The sequence below is a fragment of the Microtus ochrogaster genome, linkage group LG2, assembly GCF_000317375.1.
Source record: "Microtus ochrogaster isolate Prairie Vole_2 linkage group LG2, MicOch1.0, whole genome shotgun sequence".
In the NCBI taxonomy this organism is placed as follows: Eukaryota; Metazoa; Chordata; class Mammalia; order Rodentia; family Cricetidae; genus Microtus; species Microtus ochrogaster.
This window is the reverse complement of record NC_022028.1, coordinates 6,637,630-6,658,980: the sequence shown is the minus strand read 5'-3', so window position 1 is coordinate 6,658,980 and position 21,351 is coordinate 6,637,630. Positions and strand designations below refer to the sequence as shown.

The window sequence follows — 21,351 nt, the reverse complement described above, 5'->3', positions numbered from 1 at the left end:
GAGTGTGGGGGGAGGGTGAGAAAGGTCGTCCTGTGGAGTGTGTGGGGTAGGAAGGTAGTCTGGGCACTAGGTTTCTCAGACATTTTGGTGTTGTTTATTTTCCATTTTGGTATCATCACTTAGCTTACAATGTAGCTGTTTCCCTCCTAGGGTTTTTCCTACACCGTTAGGTTAGGTTGGTTCTCCTTCCCACCCATTGCTTTTCCCATTCTCTCTGATCCCATCCATGTTTTAACCACTCCATTTCCTGGATTCCCCTTTCTACTTCAGCTCACTGGCATTCTATTAATCTACCTGCCCATCTTCCTTTCGGCCTCTTTTTTTTTTTTTTTTTGTATTCTTATGAGTCCCTTTCTAGTTTCCTGACCCCTGCTCAGACTCACTTCCACCTAAATACCAAGAACTAGAAGCCACGACCGACCTATGGGAGAAAGCAGGCAATATTTATTTTTCCACACGTGGGAAATGTGATGCATCAATACAGTGGAATTTTATCAGCTGCAAATGAAAATTAAGCCAGCAGGGAAAAGGATGGAACTGGACAGCATTGTGTTTGCTCTTATTTTTCATAGAGAACCAGAAATGCCCTGAAAGACCCGACAAGCAGATGGAAGTTCCCCATTCCCTACATTCTGGCTGACAACCTGGGTAATGGAAATCGTTCTTAACTGGAAACGGGTAAACTTTTCTCTCCCCTTTTCTCCTGTGCCTCGACTTCAGAGCAATATAGAGCCATGAAGATTCTTTATCTCATGGGAAAGTCATGACGTTTCCTTACCCAGTCTGCAGGAGTGTTAAAGAACAAGTCAGGGTTTGGATAGATAGGTGCCTCACAGGAGGACATGAGTTCAATCCCCAGCATTCAAGTAAAAATGTCTGGCACACTGACTCACGCTTGTAATCTCAGCGCTTGGAAAGTAGAGGCAGGTGGGTCCTTGGGGGCCTGAGCTAGCCTGGCCAGCCTGCTTGGTGAACTACAGAGGAGAGACCCTGCCTCAAAATTGAGTGAACTGCACCTGAGGAACATGAGCCACAATTGACTCCTACATGCTCAAACTCGTATATGTGTACCCGCCTCAACACAAACATGCACACATATGCACACACAGACATACATGCACACACGTGTACACACACACACATGCATGTACACACGTATAACCAGAAGTTATGGCACATATTAAAACGTTAGTAAAATCAGGAAAAACAGAAAAAACAAAATTGTGAGCTCAACCTTGACATCATAACGGTGACATTGTGCCCTTCAGTGACCCAGGCTGAGCTGATGGGACACTGAGAATGCCATTTCTGGCATACTGAGTTCTTCTCTGCGTTGTCAGAGCAACATGCTTTGGAGAAATGGAAAAGCATATACTACCCATGTCCAAGTCCTATTTTCTCAACAGTAATAATTTTGACCTTTTCCTTTCTTTTAAGATAAAGATCTGTATAGCTTATGTTTTAGTCACTGATAGAAATATTAATGGTAGCTAATGAATGACTATTAGATGCCATGAACAGGTCCTGGCTGATATCAAGTAACTGACCAATAACTTCCACAAGGACTCCTTGTCTGCCAAACCTACTCGTCATTGCTGCTCTCGACACATGCAGATTGCGTTTCAGTATTCTCCCGTCTCTGTTATCAGTGTTGTTTCTAAGACTTTTTCCAGTGAACAGACTGAAAAACACTGCTGTTCTCAGCTATTTATTGGGAAACTAAGGCATTTCCCCACATGTTTCTCCAGCATACTTGTCAGTTCAGAGTGTCCATATTTTCTGGAGCATGATTAAAGAAACCACCTTAGAAGGAGTTTTTTGTGTTTTGTTTTATGTTTTGATTTTTTTTTTTTTTAAAGATAGGCTTTCTCTGTAGCTTTGGAGCCTGTCCTAGAACTAGCTCTTGTAGACCAGACTGGCCTCGAACTCACAGAGGTCCTCCTGCCTCTGCCTCCCAAGTGCAGGGATTAAAGGCATGCCCCACCACTGCCAGGCTGGAAGGAGTTTTTTTTCCAATTACCATTTTTCTCTCATCTGCACCACCCCATATGTGCCAAGCACAATGCTTTCACCTGACGGTTAACCGAGGCTGCTCTGTATCTAAGTGAAGTTTAAGACCGAGGTTTTTTTTTTTTAACACACATAAGATTCCTCTGAGCACTGAAAACCTAACTTAGCAGGGAACAACTTGCCTAGCCTTCATGAAGCACTGGACTGCGTCTTCAGAGCCCCACAAAGCAGCATAGTTGGGAACACTCATAAACCCAGAACTTGGTAGATGAAGGCATGACAATCCCAAGTTCAAGGGCAGGAAAAGTTCTTTGAATTCATCCTGTGATTCAGGCTTCTTAGATCTGTGAGGTAGTGTTTAAACAACCAATGTGAGAACTCTTTGGCCATTATTTCCTCAATATCCTTCTGTGCTCCTCCTGTGCATCGGAAACTAACTGCAAAGACTTGGGGCTTGTTGGTATTTTCTCCTTATCCTATTCCTAATTCGAATCCAAATAGAAACACTGACTGAGAAACAAACATTCAAACGCGTGTGCCTATGGGAACCGTTCTCATTCCAACCCCACATCCCACTTCCTGGCCCTTGTAGACTTGTAACCACATCATAATGCAAAGGACATTTAATCCGCCATTACTGCTTTTTTAAAAAATATATTCTAGATAGTGATGTTGTGTCAGAGAAATAGTTCGACAGTTTTTAGGTTAATTCTTTGCTCTGTTGACTTGATTCCTTGGTGGTGTGGCAGTTTCTTAGTTTGACATAACATCACCTATAGTTTTGCTTTTGATGGCCTTGCTTTGGGGTTCTCAGCCAAAGTATACCACTGTCTATCTAGGTGTGTTGAATTGATTCCTCTATTCTGTCTTCTGGCAGCCACGCGGATATCCAGCTTCCTCAGCATCATTTATTGAGAGACTGTCTGTTCTCAATGCATGTTTTGGTGCAAAGGAAAATAATCCAGTGTCCAGAAATGATCCCATGAATTTTACAGTCAACTATTTTAAAAAGGACACTAAGGACTCACTCCCCCACCCCTTTTTCCCTCCCCTCCCCCCGACAGAATCTTACTCTGGTGCTGAGGATGGCCTTGAACTCCACCAATTCCCACAACTGCTGACTTAATACACTTGAGCCACCCTGCCCAGATAAGGACCTTTTCTTTAATGATGCCGCTATGGCCTTATGGTGCACACTGTGAACTCTCCAACATGGTACTTTAGGAAATGAAAACCATGATATGATCATTTGGCAAAATGCCAAGGATTATGTTTTTTTTTTTAAGTTAATGTCATAAAATGACTTGGATTAATTTTTAAATATGCTCTCTCCTTCCAGTGAGTGGATGGTAAGGGAAAAGTGTAGATGAAGTGAAATATAATCTCAGTTCTCTGGGAGTTCATTCCTTTCCCGCCTATCCTTGCCATGGGTAGAACTGTACTGTACATGGTGCTGGCTTGTTGATCTACTTCCCACTGCTCTCACAGGGAACAAGGTAACTCCATGTGCTTTGTTTTTTTCTTCAAGAACCTTCACACTTCTCTAAACTGTTCTCTCCTCCATCTAAGGAGGATTTTCTGAAAAAAAAAAAAAAGAAACAAAACAAGCAAAAACCAAAAAACAAAACAAAACAAAAACCCGATGTACCCTTATTTAGCTCAGGTTGGCTTTGAACTCCCAGTCCTTCTGCCTATTCTTCCCAAGCGCTGAGATTAGAGGCATTAGCGTGTCTTGTGTACTTGTTTTCTTGGTGCTAAGGATGAACTCAAGGCCCTATGCATGCTAAGCACTCTACCAGCTGAGCTGCATCCCCAGCCTGGGAGGATGCTATTTTAGTGTGGGGAAAGGATCCTTCTTTTCTGTCGTTTCTCTCCAACGTACTTCACCCACGCAAACAAAAGTCAGAGTGACTTGAAAGCCATATCCGTTTCTTGCTCTGCCATGTGACTCTCCTCAGGAAAAGCTCTGGATGAAAGAAAGAAAAGAAGAAAAAAAAGGAAGATGTTCTGTGGTTTAGGTTCACATGCATGAGCTACTGCTCTGTGGTTGCATTTGCGTTGATCAACTAAATTATGAGCCCGCACCATATATGCAACTAAGTCCAAATTCAGTTTCCAAGGAATTGGGTTATTGCCCAAAAGAAAAAAAAATCTACATGGAACCTCTATGTATTTCATATCTGTGGCACAGTCTTCTATAAACAACCATGTGTGTTATCCAAACTAAATAATGCCTGTCAATGTTTTACAGATCTGAATGCCAAAGGAGCCATCCTCAATGCCTTTGAGATGTTCCGCCTCAAGTCCTGCGTGGACTTCAAGCCCTATGAAGGAGAGAGCTCGTACATCATCTTCCAGAAATTTTCTGGGTTAGTATGAAATATTAGAACATGGGAAAAGCATGTGTCCTTCAGTTTGTAAACTGTCACACATCTGATCGGAAAGTTGAAAGAAGTGATAAAAATAAAGCAAAATCAGATCTTTCACTGTTTTCTTAGCTTCTGAGCCATCTCTGTCACCTCAACATTCATTCTTGTTCAAGTGGCATTTGAATTAGCATGCAAAGGTACCCAGTGCTAACACTCTCAGGGAGGAAAGTAGGTAGGTAAGACAGTGTGATCATTGCCAAGTGACTTGCTATCCCTGACAGGCAAAACCCTTCATGTCAGTCCAAATTTCACAGCGCAAACCCAAAAGGAGGTCATTTGTGGAAAATTCTAGGTTTGCTAGCGAGGACGGAAACTTAATTTATGAAACAAGGCAACCACAACAAAAGATTTTGGGAAAAAGAGGGTGAGTGACATTCCATGATAAACTTAGGGAGTCTGATAGGGTTTCCTAGTACATCAGTTTCAGAGAACATTTGGGGTTCCTGGGGTTCCTTGGGGTTCCTTCAGAAGGAAGGTAGTCAGTGGGCTGGTGACTTAGTGCTGCCAGCAAGTTCCTAAAAGGAGGAAGGGTTTATTCTGGCTCGCACCATGAGGAGGAATGATGGTTTATAGCGGTGATGAAGGCATGCTAACAGGAGGGTAAGGTGGGGGACATTTCATCCTGAGTCAGGAAGTGGAAAGCAGACAGGAAGTGGAGCTGGGCTATAAAATCCCATGGGAAGCAGTTCTGCAGTAAGACTCAGCCTCCTAATGCTGTGACCCTTTAACGCAGTTCCTCGTGTTGTGGTGACCCCCAAACCATAAAATTATTTTGTTGCAACTTTGTATAATTTTCCTGCCATTAGGAATTGTACTGTAAATATCTGATATACAGGATCCTTGGTACGCGACCCCTGAGAAAGGGTCATTGAAAGTCACTGTCCTAAAGTTTTCATGGCTTCCGAAACAGCTGGGAACAAACATGGAAGCCTGAAGGGTGCGTTTCATGATCAACCGCACAGCAGAAGGCAGGGGCATTCCATGAGGGAGGGATTCCGGGAATCTGGCAAGAGTTCCCTAGTCTGCTAGTCTCTTAGGGAAGTTTTGGGTTCTCCTTGCCCAGTATCCTTCAGTATGAGGTAGGCAATCTTCCCGGAGTGGTCAGACTCCATCCAGAGCTGTGAACTGCTGTTCTCCTTAGTTGCTTTATCACAGATGCTCGTCGCAATCGTGAAATTTGCCTCGGCTCCTTGTAGGGGATTTGGAAAATCCCTAGAGAATTTAAATCAGCCGCAACCATTAATAAACGACAGTATTTTGATCTAAAAGCAATGGTGTTCTTTGGAGTGCCCCATGGTTTCACGAAGGGGAAGGAGAATACCAATTTTCTCTCCTTGATATCTTGTTATGGCAGTAGTTTGCCTGGAGGAAATAGAGGCTTTTAAGATGGATTATCACTCTAAATCGGCATAAGAAAACACAGTGGTTGCTTGCTAAGAACATCCCACACTAAATTCTTTTCTTGTTATCGAGCCGTTGGTACAGAGAAATGTTTTACTTTCTCTTCTTGAAAGTTCCTCTTTAAACGTTTTGTTTTTAGTTGATCCAAGCATCCTGTGCCGTTTTAGGAATGAGAAGCCATGCTTCCTACACGTATTCCTAGGCTGAGAAACTGGTTCTTAGGTACAAAGTTGTGGCTAGTTCAGAAAAGGAAGCTTTGATGCTCTGAAGGATGTAAACTTACTAGGGCCAACAGTATTGGGTTGGACATTTCCAAACAACAGATGAGAGAGTTTTGAAGGAGTCTGTAGCCATGGGTTTAGACATTCTAGAGTATGGCTGGCCTGGTCGCTCTGGGATTCTGTCTCTGCCTTCCCAATTCAGGGATTATAGGTTGCTCTCCGTCTCCTGGCTTTTTAGCCAACACTGGGAATTTGAGCTCTGGTCCTCATTCTTGCATAGCAGGTGCTCGACTAAGTAATCGCTCCAGCGTCCAACTAAAAGAATAATCAAACCTAACTTTCTTCTTTTTGTCCTGAAATCTTATAAATTGTAACCATTTGAAATATACAAATTATATATAAATGTGTAAATTATATCTCTATGAAAACATCTTCCTCTCCTCCCTCTTTAAAGGTGCTGGTCTATGGTTGGTGATCAACAGGTGGGACAGAACCTTTCTATTGGCTCGGGCTGTGACTATAAGGCCATCATCGAACATGAGCTCCTACACGCTCTGGGATTTTACCACGAGCAGTCAAGGACTGACCGGGATGACTATGTGATCATCCATTGGGATGAGATTCTTCCAGGTATGTATGACCCAGCACAGCCAAGAGGCTGCTGTTGTCTTTCGGGCTTTCTGAGACCATCTGTAGGAGACCCAGGCTGACCCTGTGGGCACAGGAGTTCCAGCCTTTCCAGTGGAAAGAAGGGCTATGCAGAAGTAGCTGATTGAGGAGCTCTCCTCAGACTGTGCTGGTTTGCTCACAACTGGCCTCTGCATGGAAGGACAGGGTGACTTACTGTAGGGCTAAGTCTGTTTTCTTGTTCTAATGGGGAAAATGTATTAGATTTCAGAGGATATAGGGCTGTTTTCTGCTTGGCAGCTTCCGAAGGCTGAGGTGACATTATGATGAGGACCAGAGAATACACTCCAGAGGGTTTTGTGTATGTGTGCATATGGCTGTGTGTTCATGTATGTGTGTGTATATTTGCATGTGTATGCATTGTATGCATGTATGTGTGTACATATATGTGTATATCTGTGTGTGTGTGTGTGTGTGTGTGTGTGTTGGCTAGTTTTTAATGTCAACCTCATACAACATAGGGTCACCTGAGCAGAAAGAATTTTAGTTGAGAATATGCCTCAATAGGACTGGCCTATAGGCCAGTCTGTAGGGCATTTCCTTCATTTCCTGGATTGTGACAATTGACTGGGCTAAGCCTATTGTTAGTGCCACACCTGTGCAGGTAGTCCTGGGTGTGTAAGAAATCAGGCTGAATAAGCCTTGGAGAGCAAGTCAGTAAGCACCCCTCCTCCATGGTTTCTGCTGCAGTTCCTGCCTCTGGATTCCTTTCGTGACTTCCTATGACAGGGCTGTGATGTGGAAGTGTAAGCTGAGGTGAACCCTTCCCTCTCAGGTTGCTTTTGGTCATAATGTTTTATCACATCAGCAGAAACCCAGCTAAGACAATGTACGCTTATGTATGTATAAATGAATGTTTGTCGATGTGTATATAAGTGCATGTATATGTATGTATATTTTTATATGTACATCGTGTATATGTGCTTTGATGTGTATGTATGCATGCATATGTGTATGCATATGTACATGTATATGTGTGTATGTGTAAGAAGTGTGTAATAAGTGTATTGCCTGTGTGTATATATGTATATGTATGCATGCATGTTTTGAATGTGGGAGTTAGCTCAGGGTGTGGAAAAGCATTCTTTCAGATAATAAGTAAATAATGAAACTTCACTATGCTAGAAAAGACTTCACTCTTAGCACATATAATGTTCTGAGCAAATAATATCCTTGCTCAGGAATTTTTATTTATATTCCACTTTATGTATAGGTTCATATATGACTGTGTAGGCAATGATTTGACTTTTCAGGCTCATGAGAGCTAGCTAAGCTTTAATATTAAATTGGAATCCCAGAAAATACTTCTGTCAGCACAACTCGTCTGGGGTAAAATGGACAGTGGTCCTTACAAGAGGATGGATAATTTCCTCATGTATCAGACTCGCCTGTGTGGTTTCTGAGCCTGGATCCCTCCGTCCCTCCAACCTATCATAGTCTAATAACTTCATGAATGTGGAATAATGAAGAAATAACAGGAAAGCTTTAAGTGTATCAGACTTACATGTCACCAGCATGCGATACCTATGCTTACATGCACACATACACACACACCTCACACACACACTTACACACACACTCACACACACGCACACACACACGCACACACACATACATACACACATGCACACATCAGCAAATCCTGCCATCTAAGCACTAAGGCCAAGTCGTTGTCTTCTCGGAGGGATCCTTGGGAATCTATTTCCCCAAAGATGAAATTTCAGGTGAGATTTTGCGTGTTTGGTTCTCAGAATCGATAGTCCCGTAACTGGGTGTGTAGGTGAAAGGGGGCATGGACTTGTAGGCAAAAGTACTACATCACTGACTATGAGCCTTAGGCTCTCTTAGACGCCACCTATATTTGCCTACAAGTCTGAATTTCTTACCTTCCTATACATAGAGTTGGATTCGCTGAAAATTTCATTAGCAATAAAAAAATTCCTGTTTGTAAGTCTTGAGGAAGATAAAACTTTTAAAGATATATTTAAAGCAAACAGTATCCAATGAGCACTCGCGCTGGCTGGTGTAATCGGCAGAGTTGCTCAATGGTGGCCGAGTCATGTGGCTCAGCACACATAGAGATCTCCTACCCCTTTTTCCATCACATAAAATTCCGTGTATCTAAATCACACCTGCAATCACTGAATAACAGCTCTCTAAGAGGACAGCAAACCCAACGAGCAACAAAGCAGCCAGTCTGAGTTCCCAGAGTCACGTGCGCCTTTTATTGTACCTCAGTGCTGTCCCTGCAGCCTCGAGTTTAACCTGAGGCCACAGTGGGGACTATGGTGCAGTTTCTGCTCCTCTTCTCTGAATCGGAATGAGTGGTTCTTCTTTTTTTGCAAGGGAAAATATTCCACTTCTGAGGTCTAGCAGAGGCTGGCATGCTATAGTCCCAAGAGACGTGCTTTTATAATGTGAACAACCATGACTAAATGCATTGTGAGTGTATAATTTTTCTCTCTTCAAGGAGGATATTAAACATTTCCCAACCCTTCCTATCTGAGAAGCTGAAACAGAAAACAATTGGTCAATGACAGGACATTGATTCAGCTGTATAGTTCAGCTCTTCTTGTTGAGACCTATCTTATCTCCTTCTTACTCATCCAACCTCAATAAGTTACCTTTGATAGGAAGCTAATTTTTTATTCCTATATTTTTTTCCTTATATGTGTTCTTCCTAGACCAATGGGCATTGTGAACTATTCACCTTTTCCCTAGATCCTTGAATTTCTTTTTCCTAACACACACACACACACACACACACACACACACACACACACACACACACACACACAAGACTGGTCTGGTAAAAGGATGGACAGACCTGGTGATGGGTGTATTTGGTTATTAGGAAAATATATATTAAGTATAATCCTGAATATTTTCCTTAATTCAAAAATTTCCTCCTTTTTGTTTATAATTCTTGCCTTGTACTTGCTATTCTAAAAGAAACACATATATACCACACCCTCATATATTACGTGAAGTATTTGTAATGCACAATAATTAATATTTAAATATGTATATTAATAGAAAATGGCTGTTTTATTGTTGCTCTAACAATCTATTCATACCGTTTTTCAAAACACTGTATTATGGAGTCAATGGATTAATACTAATAATCAACAATGTTTATTCTTTTATATATTCCAACTGTAAGATACATATATGTATACATTTATATGTATGTTAACTAAAGATGCAATGTTTCCCTTCTTGAGATATCTGAGTATCTAAGCAAAGGGAGAGGATAACGTGGCTGAGTGGTACCTGAGGGTTCTCTCTCCAACAGACTATGAGCACAACTTCAACACTTACGATGACAACACCATCACAGACCTCAACACACCCTATGATTACGAGTCCGTGATGCACTATGCACCGTTTTCATTTAACAAGAATGAAAGCATCCCGACCATCACCACCAAGATCCCCGAGTTTAACGGCATCATTGGACAGCGCCTGGATTTCAGTGCCATTGACTTAGAGAGGCTGAATCGAATGTACAATTGCAGTGAGTACCTCTGGGCCTGAGGACTGGCTAAAGCGACGTTAAGGCCCTCAGCCTCCATTACTTTTCTTGAATGCTCTGCATAGCCTTAAACAATCTCTCTTTAGAAAAAGATATCCCATAGATTGCTTGTGTTGTACACACAGTTTATAAGGTACTGGGCAACTATAAGGAGCTGTTATTGTCTAGTTCCTCTGACTTCCTTTCAAAGAGCAAACAATTACGGAAAAGTCAAGATAGGCAATAGGTTAGAAAGTGTGTGCAAAACTCTCTCCTAGGGTTACCCTTAACGTACTCTAAAGTTTTGAGATGGGGACATTTTCCAAGAGAGCTTTCTAAAGGTATACAAGGGCCTAGTGACTAAAGCCCATTGAGCTAGCTGCCTCATCCTTGGTCTTGACTTCGTGTTGGCCTGTCTAGCGAGGAATGATCACAGGTCTTTATTCTGATTTTCTGAGCTACATGGTTCTGTGTCTCCAGTCTAAGAGTGAACCGATGACAGTAAGAGCTCCATTTGGGAAAACTTTAGGAAAATGAAAGGCCTGTGGTTTGGTTTTGTTTAAACAGTGGTACTTTATTGGCTTAAGGCATTTGGAATGAGATACTTACATTTCTAACCGTGTGTCAAAAATATCATATATAGCTGCAACTCATACCCTGCTGGACCACTGTGCCTTTGAGAAGACAAACATCTGTGGAATGATCCAGGGGACCAGAGATGACGATGACTGGGTCCATGAGGACAGCAGTCGGCCTGGACAGGTGGACCACACCTTGGTGGGACAGTGCAAAGGTTGGTGATGGTCAAAGGTCATCACCCCGAGGTGGTGAATGGTTATTGAGCTCATTATCAGACCTGAAAATCTGAACAAGGACAAAGATTAGTTCTCGTATCTTAATCATGAACTCAATAAAAAGTATCCAGGCTGTGGAGATGCAAGAGAACATTGTAAAAACTCCGCACCCCTATGTGCAGGTGACCTTACTTAGATTCAGTAGGTGACACAAAATAGGTGACTTAAATAGGAGGAGAATGTGTTGGGAAGGAGTTTCATGGGAGTAGGTATAGGGATGTAGAGGGTACATATTATCAAAATGCATTGTATACCTATATGAAATTGCCAAGGAATACATTTTTATAATTAGCAAGAATATATTGTATATCTCAAAGTAGCTGAATGAGTTTCAATGTTCTTACCACAAGGAAAAAATAATTATTGAAGGTGAATATATGCTAATTACTTTGATTTGATAGTTGTACTATGCATCTCTATATATATTTGCATGAGCACATTGGATTTTATCTCACTTCTATATTTTTATTAATTTTTTTTGTTCATTTTATACCCTGACTGACATTTCCCCTCCCTCCTTCTCCTCCTGTTCCCTCCAGCCAAGGAATATATTTAGAAATATTTTAAATAAAAATAAAAAGAAGCTGTATGTTTACCATGTCAAAACTGTTAAGGACGTACATACTTCGTTAATAACTTGACTTTCTAATGGAGGGCATTATTTCCGGGTCAGTATCTGCCAATGGAAACACCATGGTAACCACATGCTTACAGTAAGCACAGCTTACAGTAGCCTCATAAAAGGCTAAAAGGAAACAGGTAAAAGTCATTTTGAGTCAAAGTAGTACTATTACTGTATGTAGCTAACATTAACATGCCTATATGAGATACTTACATGTTTTGTAGGAAGTCTCTACATTATTACTCTGAAATTTCAGCATTCTAGAGGCTAAGCAAGGAGGATCATGAGTTCAAAACCAGCCTGACCTACGTAAATCTCTTCCCCAAAGTAAATCAATATAAATACAATAGAGATGTGCAGAACATTGGTGTTAGCTAGTTAGTAACTATGCCCCTTGAGAGAGGATGTTTCTATTTCTTTTCCTCAGAGACATTCTAGCTTTGGGTGCCTGATAACAATTATAGTTTCCTACTTCTCTTTGGGTAGAGGGTTCTGGGTCACAGAAGTCACGGAAGGCAGAGATGGGATGTTGGCTCCTCTCTCCACAGGTGCCGGTTACTTCATGTACTTCAATACCAGCTCGGGGGTGACAGACGAGGTAGCCCTTCTGGAGTCGCGGATCCTTTACCCCAAGAGGAAGCAGCAGTGCCTGCAGTTTTTTTATAAGATGACAGGAAGCCCCGCAGACAAACTCAGCATCTGGGTGAGAAGGGATGACGGCACGGGCAACGTGCGCAAGCTGGTGAAGATACAGACCTTTCAAGGTACCTAGAACCTGCCTGAAGGACTGGCTTCTGAAAACCTGGGGCCATGGTCCTCTCTGTCCTGGGCCTCTCCTGTCATCTGTTTCACCCTTCTCTTGCCCTCTCCTTCTCCTTCCATCCTTCTTCCACTTCCTCCTCACCTTCCTCCATCGCCCTCAGACTTTTCTGAAAGTCCACCACAACCTCTGGCTTGTTACCAGAGTGTTTTAAACACTTGAAAATTAAGGGCTTAGGTGAGGCTTACAAATACTCTTAGAGGAGGCCATACGAGTAGAAAAATCCAAGAAAGGAGATGATTCAGTGGTGGAGACACAAAAGCGAAGAAATGCTGAACAATTGGCCATAACTGGTTTTGGTCCTTTTTCAGGGAAGGAAATGACATCATCTTGAAGTCTCCTTCTTAGGACTTCCCAAGTAGGTTCCAGTTGCTTCAGCATTTATAATAGTGATAGGAACATAAGCTATTGATTTGGCCAACTCCATTGTGGCCATTTACATGCTGAGTGTGTTTCTGGAAGTCAAAATAAAAACCTTTGGCTACCAAGGTAGGCCGTGGGCTGTGAGGGTCATCAGACCTAACTCCTTAAAGCTAAATATTACTAGCTGTTGTTGTTGTGAGTCTTTCAGAACAAGCAAAGGAAACAAACTTTCCCTTTCCCCACCCAACAAAGAAGTCCTCAAAATAAACCCTAGAAAGTAAATATCATTGCCATTTTATTAAACAGACTGCTTTCATTAAAGGGAGAAAACTTCCTGAGATGTTTTTGGGAAGAGTGAGTGTCCAATCACCTCCACCCACTCCATCATCAGCTGGCTGAGAACTCTGTAGTCATGGCATCAGGGGAGAGTCATGCTTTGCTGTGCCTGGCTATAATTAATCAAAGCTACTATGGTGGAAAGATGTTGGCCATATGCCTTTTACTGTTATTTTAATAAATAAAGCTTTAATGCAAAGAACTAGCACATAAAAAGCATTATACAGTGAGATCAGCTGGACCCATATAGCATTTTAAAGATGCCCTTTAAAAGTAAAGAATATTGAAAATGAAAATGTGTGGCAAATATAATGATAATGATAATATTGGTGGACTGGTTGATAAGCATGTTCAGCTCACTCTGAAAATGTTACCCTGGAAGTGGGAAACCACTCCAAGTGGAATTTAGTTCCTTAATCTGATATGACTTTCCATAGGGTATCTTTTAAATTCCCTAAAAATAAGGTATAAATGGATTTTGGAATCAGCCCATTCTTAGGTTGGCGTTTATGGGGTATTTGGCACAAGTTAATAACAACCATCTTGTATCTTTGGTGAAATGCCTATTTTAACCCAGATACTTACATAAAAGATGTGTCTATCAATATCTTATTAATATATAAGATAGGAGTCTGCAAGACTTTTATATATAAGCTTAGCTACATGTTTACATACAAATGTATGACCACACACACACACACACACACACACACACACACACTCCTACACATATAGAGCTTATGTTTATAGTGAGGCCAGGACCTTGAATAGATGACAATCTGAACTACCACGGATGAAGTTCATCTCAAACAATCATCTCAAACAATTGTCTCAAATAATTGTGGCTGAATGAGGGAACCCTGTCACGTAGGTAAAATCTTAGGAATTTCATTTCAAAGTCCCTGATCACGTGGTGTAGTCTCTAGTCTGCCACTACCCTGCCCCACACTTCAGCCTCCTCCTCACAACCTGCATTTAAGACAAAAAATAAAATTGAAGCAGTTATTCAGTCGCAAGAAGGGAACTTCCATTCTCTTGCCAGAATTCCCACCATCTGTAATCTGCTGGGTGCCAAGTTCACATCTATGTCCCCATTCTAGACTTTCAGTCACCCAGTGCATTTCCTGTCCATGTGTTCCAAGGCAAGAGGTGACAGCTCCATAGATTCCCGTATTACTGTGTTGTTCATGGACCTTCTCTGTCTCCTCAGTGTGTCTGAGCATGTGGCCAGTTCCACACAGGAGTGTCTCCATGGTCATTCTTAGAGGGACCCAAGAACAAAGAGGGATATGGATGCTCTTGGTTCAGGGAAGAGCTTAGCAATGGCTAGGAGATGCAGAGGAGGAAAGAGGCCATCCCTGGGGTCTCCTCTCCGCTTCATTTCCGACTGACTTTCTTTGCCTGTGTTTGGCATACTGAGTCACTCTGTCTCTACCACGTGTCATACTTTGTCTCTCTGTGTCATACTCTGGTTGTTCAACCCATGACCTCATATTCTAGATTGGTCCCTCTCGCCTCTTACTTCAGCTCTTTATCCAAACTTCCCATTTCTAGTTCAGCCTCAGCAAAAGAGCAAGTAGATCCTGTCTGCTCCTAGGCCGAGTCACTGGCTTCTGGTAACCCTGGATTCCCCAGGTCACCTCCATACCAGTATTTCCAAATATGTGAGAAAGTCTAGACCAGGAGATTTTAGCAACATGTCCCAGGCTGAGCCATTGGAAATCCACCCATTATTTGATTTTTGACTCCTAAAATGTCTATTTTCTATGATTTAGATGAATGCATGGGCATTTTAGTGCTGCCGTAGAGGGCGGAGTGCTGTACTAATAGCAAGTTGGCTCAGGGGGAAACCTGTGTCTTTAAAAATAGTGAAAAGCAAAACCGATTAAGATTTGAATATCAGTTGTAAAATAAACCCTGGCTTCGGGGAGAGGAGTGGGGAGGCGGGGGAAATCAGAACGAGCACAAGGACACGCCTGTGAAGTTGCTGCAGCTGTGAAGTTGCCCACCGCTGTGGATGCTGCCTTTAACTATCACGGTGCATCTTTGGCAAAGCTGCTTAATGTGCCTATGGTAGGGTGCCCGTGGTAGGAACTGCCACGAAGAATGAATGAGGGAAGTGACGTGCCAGGCTTATTGACATCGGCTGTCATAAACCTTTGTCCTCAGGAGAGTCTGACCACAGCTGGAAAATCGCTCATGTGACACTCACAGAAGAAAAGAAATTTCGCTACCTTTTCCAGGGCACCAAAGGTGACCCTATGAACTCAGCTGGGGGTATTTTCCTAGATGACGTCACTCTGACAGAAACCCCCTGCCCGACTGGAGTTTGGACCATACGGAACATCTCCCAGCTCCTTGCAGACACAGTGCAAGGGGAGAGGCTCTTGAGCCCTAGGTTCTACAATTCTGAAGGCTACGGTATAGGGGTGACCATGTACCCCAATGGTAGAGTCACCAGTAATCCTGGCTATCTGGGACTCTCTTTCCACTTGTACAGTGGGGAGAACGATGCAATTCTGGAATGGCCAGTGGAAAATAGACAGGCCATAATGACCATCCTGGACCAGGACCCTGACGTCAGAAACAGGATGTCCTTAAGTTTGATGTTCACTACCTCCAGGTCCCAAACAGCTGCAGGTAGGTACTTTGAGAAAACAACAACAACAACAACAAAAATGCCCCTTAGTGGGATGGCCAGGATCTATGTTAAAGAAAACAGCATCCCTCAGTTTCCCCTTGTGTATAGGAGTGACATAGTGATGTGAGTGTGGCGTTACAGGCTGGTGTGTGTGTGTGTGTGTGTGTGTGTGTGTGTGTGTGTGTGTGTAGGACAGAGGACAGTCTTGAGTGTTTCTCTTCAGGCACCATTCACCTTTTTCAGAACATTTCTTCTTCTTCTTAGTAAGTGTGTGTGTATAGATGTATGTATCCATTTAAGCCCCGATGCCAGCAGAGGGTGGAGGCTTCAGATCCCTGGGAAGGAGAATTCCAAGAGGTTATGAGACAGACACCTGATGGAGGTGTTGAGAAGTGAACTTAGGTCCTCTGCAGGAGCAGGAACTGCATTCCTAACTGCCGAGCCATCTCCCCAGCCACCCCCCCACATTCTTTTGACACAGAGTGTAGTCTAGAACCAAGTAAAGTAGGTTATAGCGGCGAGGCAGAGACCCCAGGGATCTGCCTGCCACCATTGCTTCAGTGCTGGGGTTACAAGCAAATGCCACTGTGCTTAGAGGTTTTGTTGTCACTGTTGTTTTAGTGTGGGTTGCTGGGGGTCAGACTCAGTTTCTCCGTTTGATGGTAGACTGAGTCACCTCTACAGTCCTAGAGTCTAAAGTTTTTCAGTGCCATTGTCCTTTCTTCATCCTAAATTTCCTCGCAGTCATCTCTGAAAAGCCTATTCTGTAATAGACTTAGGGATGGAGACTCAGGCTCCAGGAACTCAAATGGCCCCCTTCAAATTGAACTCAATCTACCCGAGAAGGCAGACATTGTCCACCAGAAAGTCAGGAGTCATAAGGCTTTCTATAGTATTGATGTGTTAAGTCTAAGACTGAATGGCATCGGTATGTCCATGAGATAAACTAACATCAACAAAGAATAGGTTGCCTTTTTTTTCCCCCAAAAGAGACATAAGTCTTAGCGAAGAATCAGCAGTGGTCTCCTTCTGCCCGCTATTAAGGAAGCCACTTGGTAGAAGGCAAACAAGCCGGGCTGTGGTTCTCTGGCCTTCTCACCTCTCAATTCTGAATAAAATCCTAGGATAAATAGAAAAAAAAAACCTTTATTTGAGTGTGTGGGGTGTGTGCATTTGTGTTTTAACAAAGCCCTTCATGTTCATTAAAGACAAAATTAGTATAAAAGCTAACGAAAGTGTATGCCCTTCATCACTCTGCAGCTATAAATGGCTCTGTCATCTGGGACAGGCCATCCAAGGTAGGAGTCTATGATGACAACTGTAAGTGTTATAGAAGCATTGACTGGGGCTGGGGCCAGGCCATCTCCCACCAGCTGCTGAGGAGGAGACACTTCCTTAAGGACGACACCCTCATCATCTTCGTAGACTTTGAAGGTACTGTGTTAAACTCCTTAGGTCAACAGTTCTAGGCTCTCCGTGGCCTACTGATTCACCTTGGTTTTAAAGTGAGTCAGGGAGGTGGGAATTCTTTTTGTTGTTGTTGGATAAGGTTTGTTTGTTTAAAAAAAGGCTGTGTTATAATAGCCACATTTTACTTGTTTGGTCAAAGATTCCTATTCTCGTATAATGTTTGATTGACACATAAAGATTAGACATAGTCATGCAGAATGTACCATGTGACACAGTGACACATGTGTCTGTTATATGACTAACAACCCAGAGCAAGTATATCTAGCTTTCAAACACCTGTCATTTCTTTGTATTAAAAACTGTAATATTTAACTGTACCTGAAAGAACCCGAAATTCCGTCTTTCTAAAGTGTTGTCTTTGTGCCAGTTTACCAGTGCGCTGACTCCGGTTAGCCTCAATCTATGCTTCCTTCGGGAAACTCAGTCAGCGAACGTGAGGCGCAGTAATTTTACAATAAAGCAGCTGGCAGCGTGAGATAAGCCATTTTTCTTTGTAACATCTGGCTTTGTGGAAGACAGAAGAGGCTCAGGGAACTTCCAGGGTGGGTGCCGACCACAGTCAGTTATTAATCTTGAATCCTCTCTCTGCCGTGGCCTGCTTCCTGAAGATCTCACCCACCTGAGTCAGACTGAAGTTCCAGTTCGAGCCCAAAGTGTCGTCTCCCGAGGCCTCCTTCTCCAAGGTCAGGAGCCTCCTGTCTTGAGAGAAAGCTCTGAAAGAGCCATGTTGGAGAAAGCCCTGCCAAGCAGCCTGGACCAGGGACAACCCAGCCGACAGAAGCGTTCAGTGAAGAATACTGGCCCCATGGAGGATCACAACTGGCCGCAGTACTTCAGAGACCCCTGTGACCCAAACCCGTGCCAGAATGAAGGCGTCTGCGTGAACGTGAAAGGCATGGCCAGCTGCAGGTAGGCTCCGAGGACAAGAGTGACAGGGGGAGGAGGAGGTACTATATCTGAGTCAAACTTGCTGTTCAAAAACTCACAATGGCGGGGCTGAGATGTGTCAGTTGGTAGTGTTTGCGGCACAACCTGAGGACTCGAGTTTGGGTCACTAGCACCCCACAAAACCAGAGCACAACGGCTCTGTTATGTCTTCTCGGACAAGTGAGGCTAGCATGTGGCCTCTGAGGACCTCAGTGCTGGGAAGGTAGAGACAGGAGAATATATGGAGCTCACACTGGCCTGACATTCTAGCTAAATCAGCCAGCTTTCGGTTCAGTGAGAGACCCTGTCTCAAAAGAGAAGGCAAAGAGAAACTGAGGAAGATAACCAGTGTCTTTCTCTGGCAACATGCACATGAGCACACCACACACGTGTGCTCACAGACAGATAAACACACACACACACACACACACACACCACATAAAATAACACTGCAGTGACTACATTATACAAGATACTGCTTGTCTTGACTACGGCACTAGGGCTCACACACACGGCTTAAAGCTTTAGCCTAAAGGCTTTCTGCTCCGTGACCTCTACAGAGAATCAAGATCAAACTGAAATCTTCATGGACAGCAGATGTCTTATTAGTTACCTATCAGTAGTAGCAGTAATAGTTTTTTGAATCCATCAGTTCTGTTCTGTTATTATGTTTCCAGTAAGTGTAAAGAGAACGTGTGATTTTCATCATATTTCTGCCTGCGGATATCATGTGTTCTCTTTAGCATCGTATGACACGCTCTGAGTTATCTTTTCTGCCCCTGAGACATGGTTCTTCTTACCTTCATCTAGTATACCAGGGAGATGAATGTACAAAGGATAATTTCTCCCAAATTATCCAAATATTCAATGCTGGAGCTGGGCCTTGTCTGTCCATACAATCTGCTGTGTAGGAGGGTTATTTTTCTAATATTTGCATAAAAACATAAAGAATATGTCATAAATGGATGTGTGGAGCAAGAGAACCATCACCTGCAGCTGGCAGGATGGAAGCAGATGTAGAGGCCACGCTTCGGCTTCCGTTCTTTCCTTTCAAGCTTTGACTTGGAAATGATCTCAGGCTTGTAGATACACGGTGCCAATACTACAGATTTCCCTGTGTCCTTAGAATGGCTTCCTGTCATGTTTACAACCAGCAAAGGCCAGACACAACAACAACATAACTCCATGGACCAGACAGCTGACTTCATTCAGCTTCCAACAGCTGAATGTCCCCTTTCTGTTCCCAAACCCCACAATACATTTACCTCCATGTCTCCTTAGTCTCTGTCAACTTGGAGCAATTCTTTTCTTTCATCACTTTGACATCTTTGAAGAGTGACATCATTACCATGTAACATTTTCCTTAATTGCATTGACTCTAGTTTTTTTTTTTTTAGTGATTAGATTGAACTTATGCTTAAGTACCAGAGACCCAGAGTACATTACTCTTGTTATGTTCAGTGCTCCTGGGGACACTTCAACAAATCCCCGTAGGTCCCCCTGCTAGCCTCACTTGTCCCAGAAGAGAGGCCAGGAGTCACCATGCATACTCCAAAGTATTCTTTTCCACAGTCCTGAAGCTGGCCCTTTGTGGGATAAGCTTGCTAAAAATCACTCAAGCTGGTGCCATTGGGTCAGAAGAAAGATGTGTATGGTTGCTGTTAACAATTAGGAAGCAAATTCTCAAGCTAGAGATGAATCCTTTAAAGATTTTTTTAAAAAAGGGGGGGGGGCAGATGTGGTGGTTTATTTTTGTTATCCTGGCACTTGAGAGGCTGGTGCAGGAGGATCATGAGTTTGAAGCCAGCAGAAGCTACATGATGATTTCCAGGCTAGTCTGGGGTGTCACAGTGCACCCTGTCTCAACACTCACCCAAGAACTAAGAAAATAAAGCAACTCCAGTGCTAATAAAAGGACCCCTAACTCATGAGCACCCCAACCTGCAGCAGAGATTCTTTGAACAAAGGCTGAGTGGTCATTGTGGAAGCTGGGGAGCCCTTCCCCAGTGATTGCTATGTTAACATTTTCAAAAGAAAACAGTCCCCAAGTTTAGCTATTAGGCCCCTACTACGTGTCAACAATCTTAACTAGCATAGGATCTGTTTCTTGGCTTCAGGTGGTAAACACCAACCATGGGACTCAGAGTTATTTATCCTTCCTCGGCTTAAATAACAACAATGAGAAGGGCTGGATTACAACCCCTACCACAAAATGCCACGTCGTGGCTAAATGAATTGATACCTATAAAGCCCATGGATAGGCCGGCAGTGGTCTGCGTCTGTTTGGTACTGTTATTGCTGTTACTGTTGAGTTGTCCGCACCTGCGATCCAAATAGTTTCCACTCTCTGCTCTGTTCCACAGGTGCGTCTCTGGACATGCCTTTTTCTACACGGGCGAGCGCTGTCAGGCTATGCAAGTACATGGCAGCGTGCTGGGCCTGGTCATTGGTGGCATCACTGGCTTGATCTTCGTGACCTTTTTCACCTTTACCAACACGTACCAAAAGCTGATACAGTGAGCCTATGCCCGTTGCTGACGTCCACCAGAACACAGAGGTGTCTCCTCCACCCAGACTTCCTTCCTGCGATCAGTGTACTTTGGGATCTTTTTGTATCAAGCGTCTGTGAAAGGGGTCCCAACACCAAAGCCGCTGGCCTCGAGTGCAGCTCTTACTCTTTCATCTCTGCGCAGCTGTGTTAGCCTTCCATGAATTCCTGGGAAATCCTTACATCCTGAGACAGCAGCCATCACAGTTTGTTATAAATCTTTTGCTGACTTGACTCTCTCCCCTTCGACCACAAGCTCTAGTCAGGCAGGGGCATGTTGTCATAGGCTAGCGCGCTGGCCCTGGTGCTATAAACATACTTGGCGGGTGTATTATGGGTGCTCAGTGAGTATGAAATGAATGAACCAACAAGCGAGTGAGTAGCTGTGGCACTGTAGTCTTTTGTTTCTATTTCTAGTTCAGATCATAAAGAGATATATTTAGATTTAAATACAGCATAGATCATAAAGATTAAATAGATCATAAATCTAAATGCAGGTGCTTTAAAG

The 21,351-nt window shown here is 43.1% G+C and overlaps 1 protein-coding gene across 1 annotated transcript in view; it reads left to right on the top strand.

The window, feature by feature from the left end:
• The window catches only part of Mep1a (meprin A subunit alpha), a 25,514-nt gene extending 4,699 nt beyond the window's left edge, over nucleotides 1–20,815 (top strand). The window contains exons 5-14 of the mRNA XM_005359795.2: nucleotides 573–648; nucleotides 4,262–4,379; nucleotides 6,516–6,691; nucleotides 10,044–10,265; nucleotides 10,906–11,055; nucleotides 12,287–12,502; nucleotides 15,427–15,897; nucleotides 17,159–17,332; nucleotides 17,977–18,277; nucleotides 20,659–20,815. Coding sequence (XP_005359852.1) covers nucleotides 573–648; nucleotides 4,262–4,379; nucleotides 6,516–6,691; nucleotides 10,044–10,265; nucleotides 10,906–11,055; nucleotides 12,287–12,502; nucleotides 15,427–15,897; nucleotides 17,159–17,332; nucleotides 17,977–18,277; nucleotides 20,659–20,815 — 2,061 coding nt within the window. The remainder of the gene's footprint in view (nucleotides 1–572; nucleotides 649–4,261; nucleotides 4,380–6,515; nucleotides 6,692–10,043; nucleotides 10,266–10,905; nucleotides 11,056–12,286; nucleotides 12,503–15,426; nucleotides 15,898–17,158; nucleotides 17,333–17,976; nucleotides 18,278–20,658) is intronic.
• The last annotated feature ends 536 nt before the right edge of the window (nucleotides 20,816–21,351 follow it).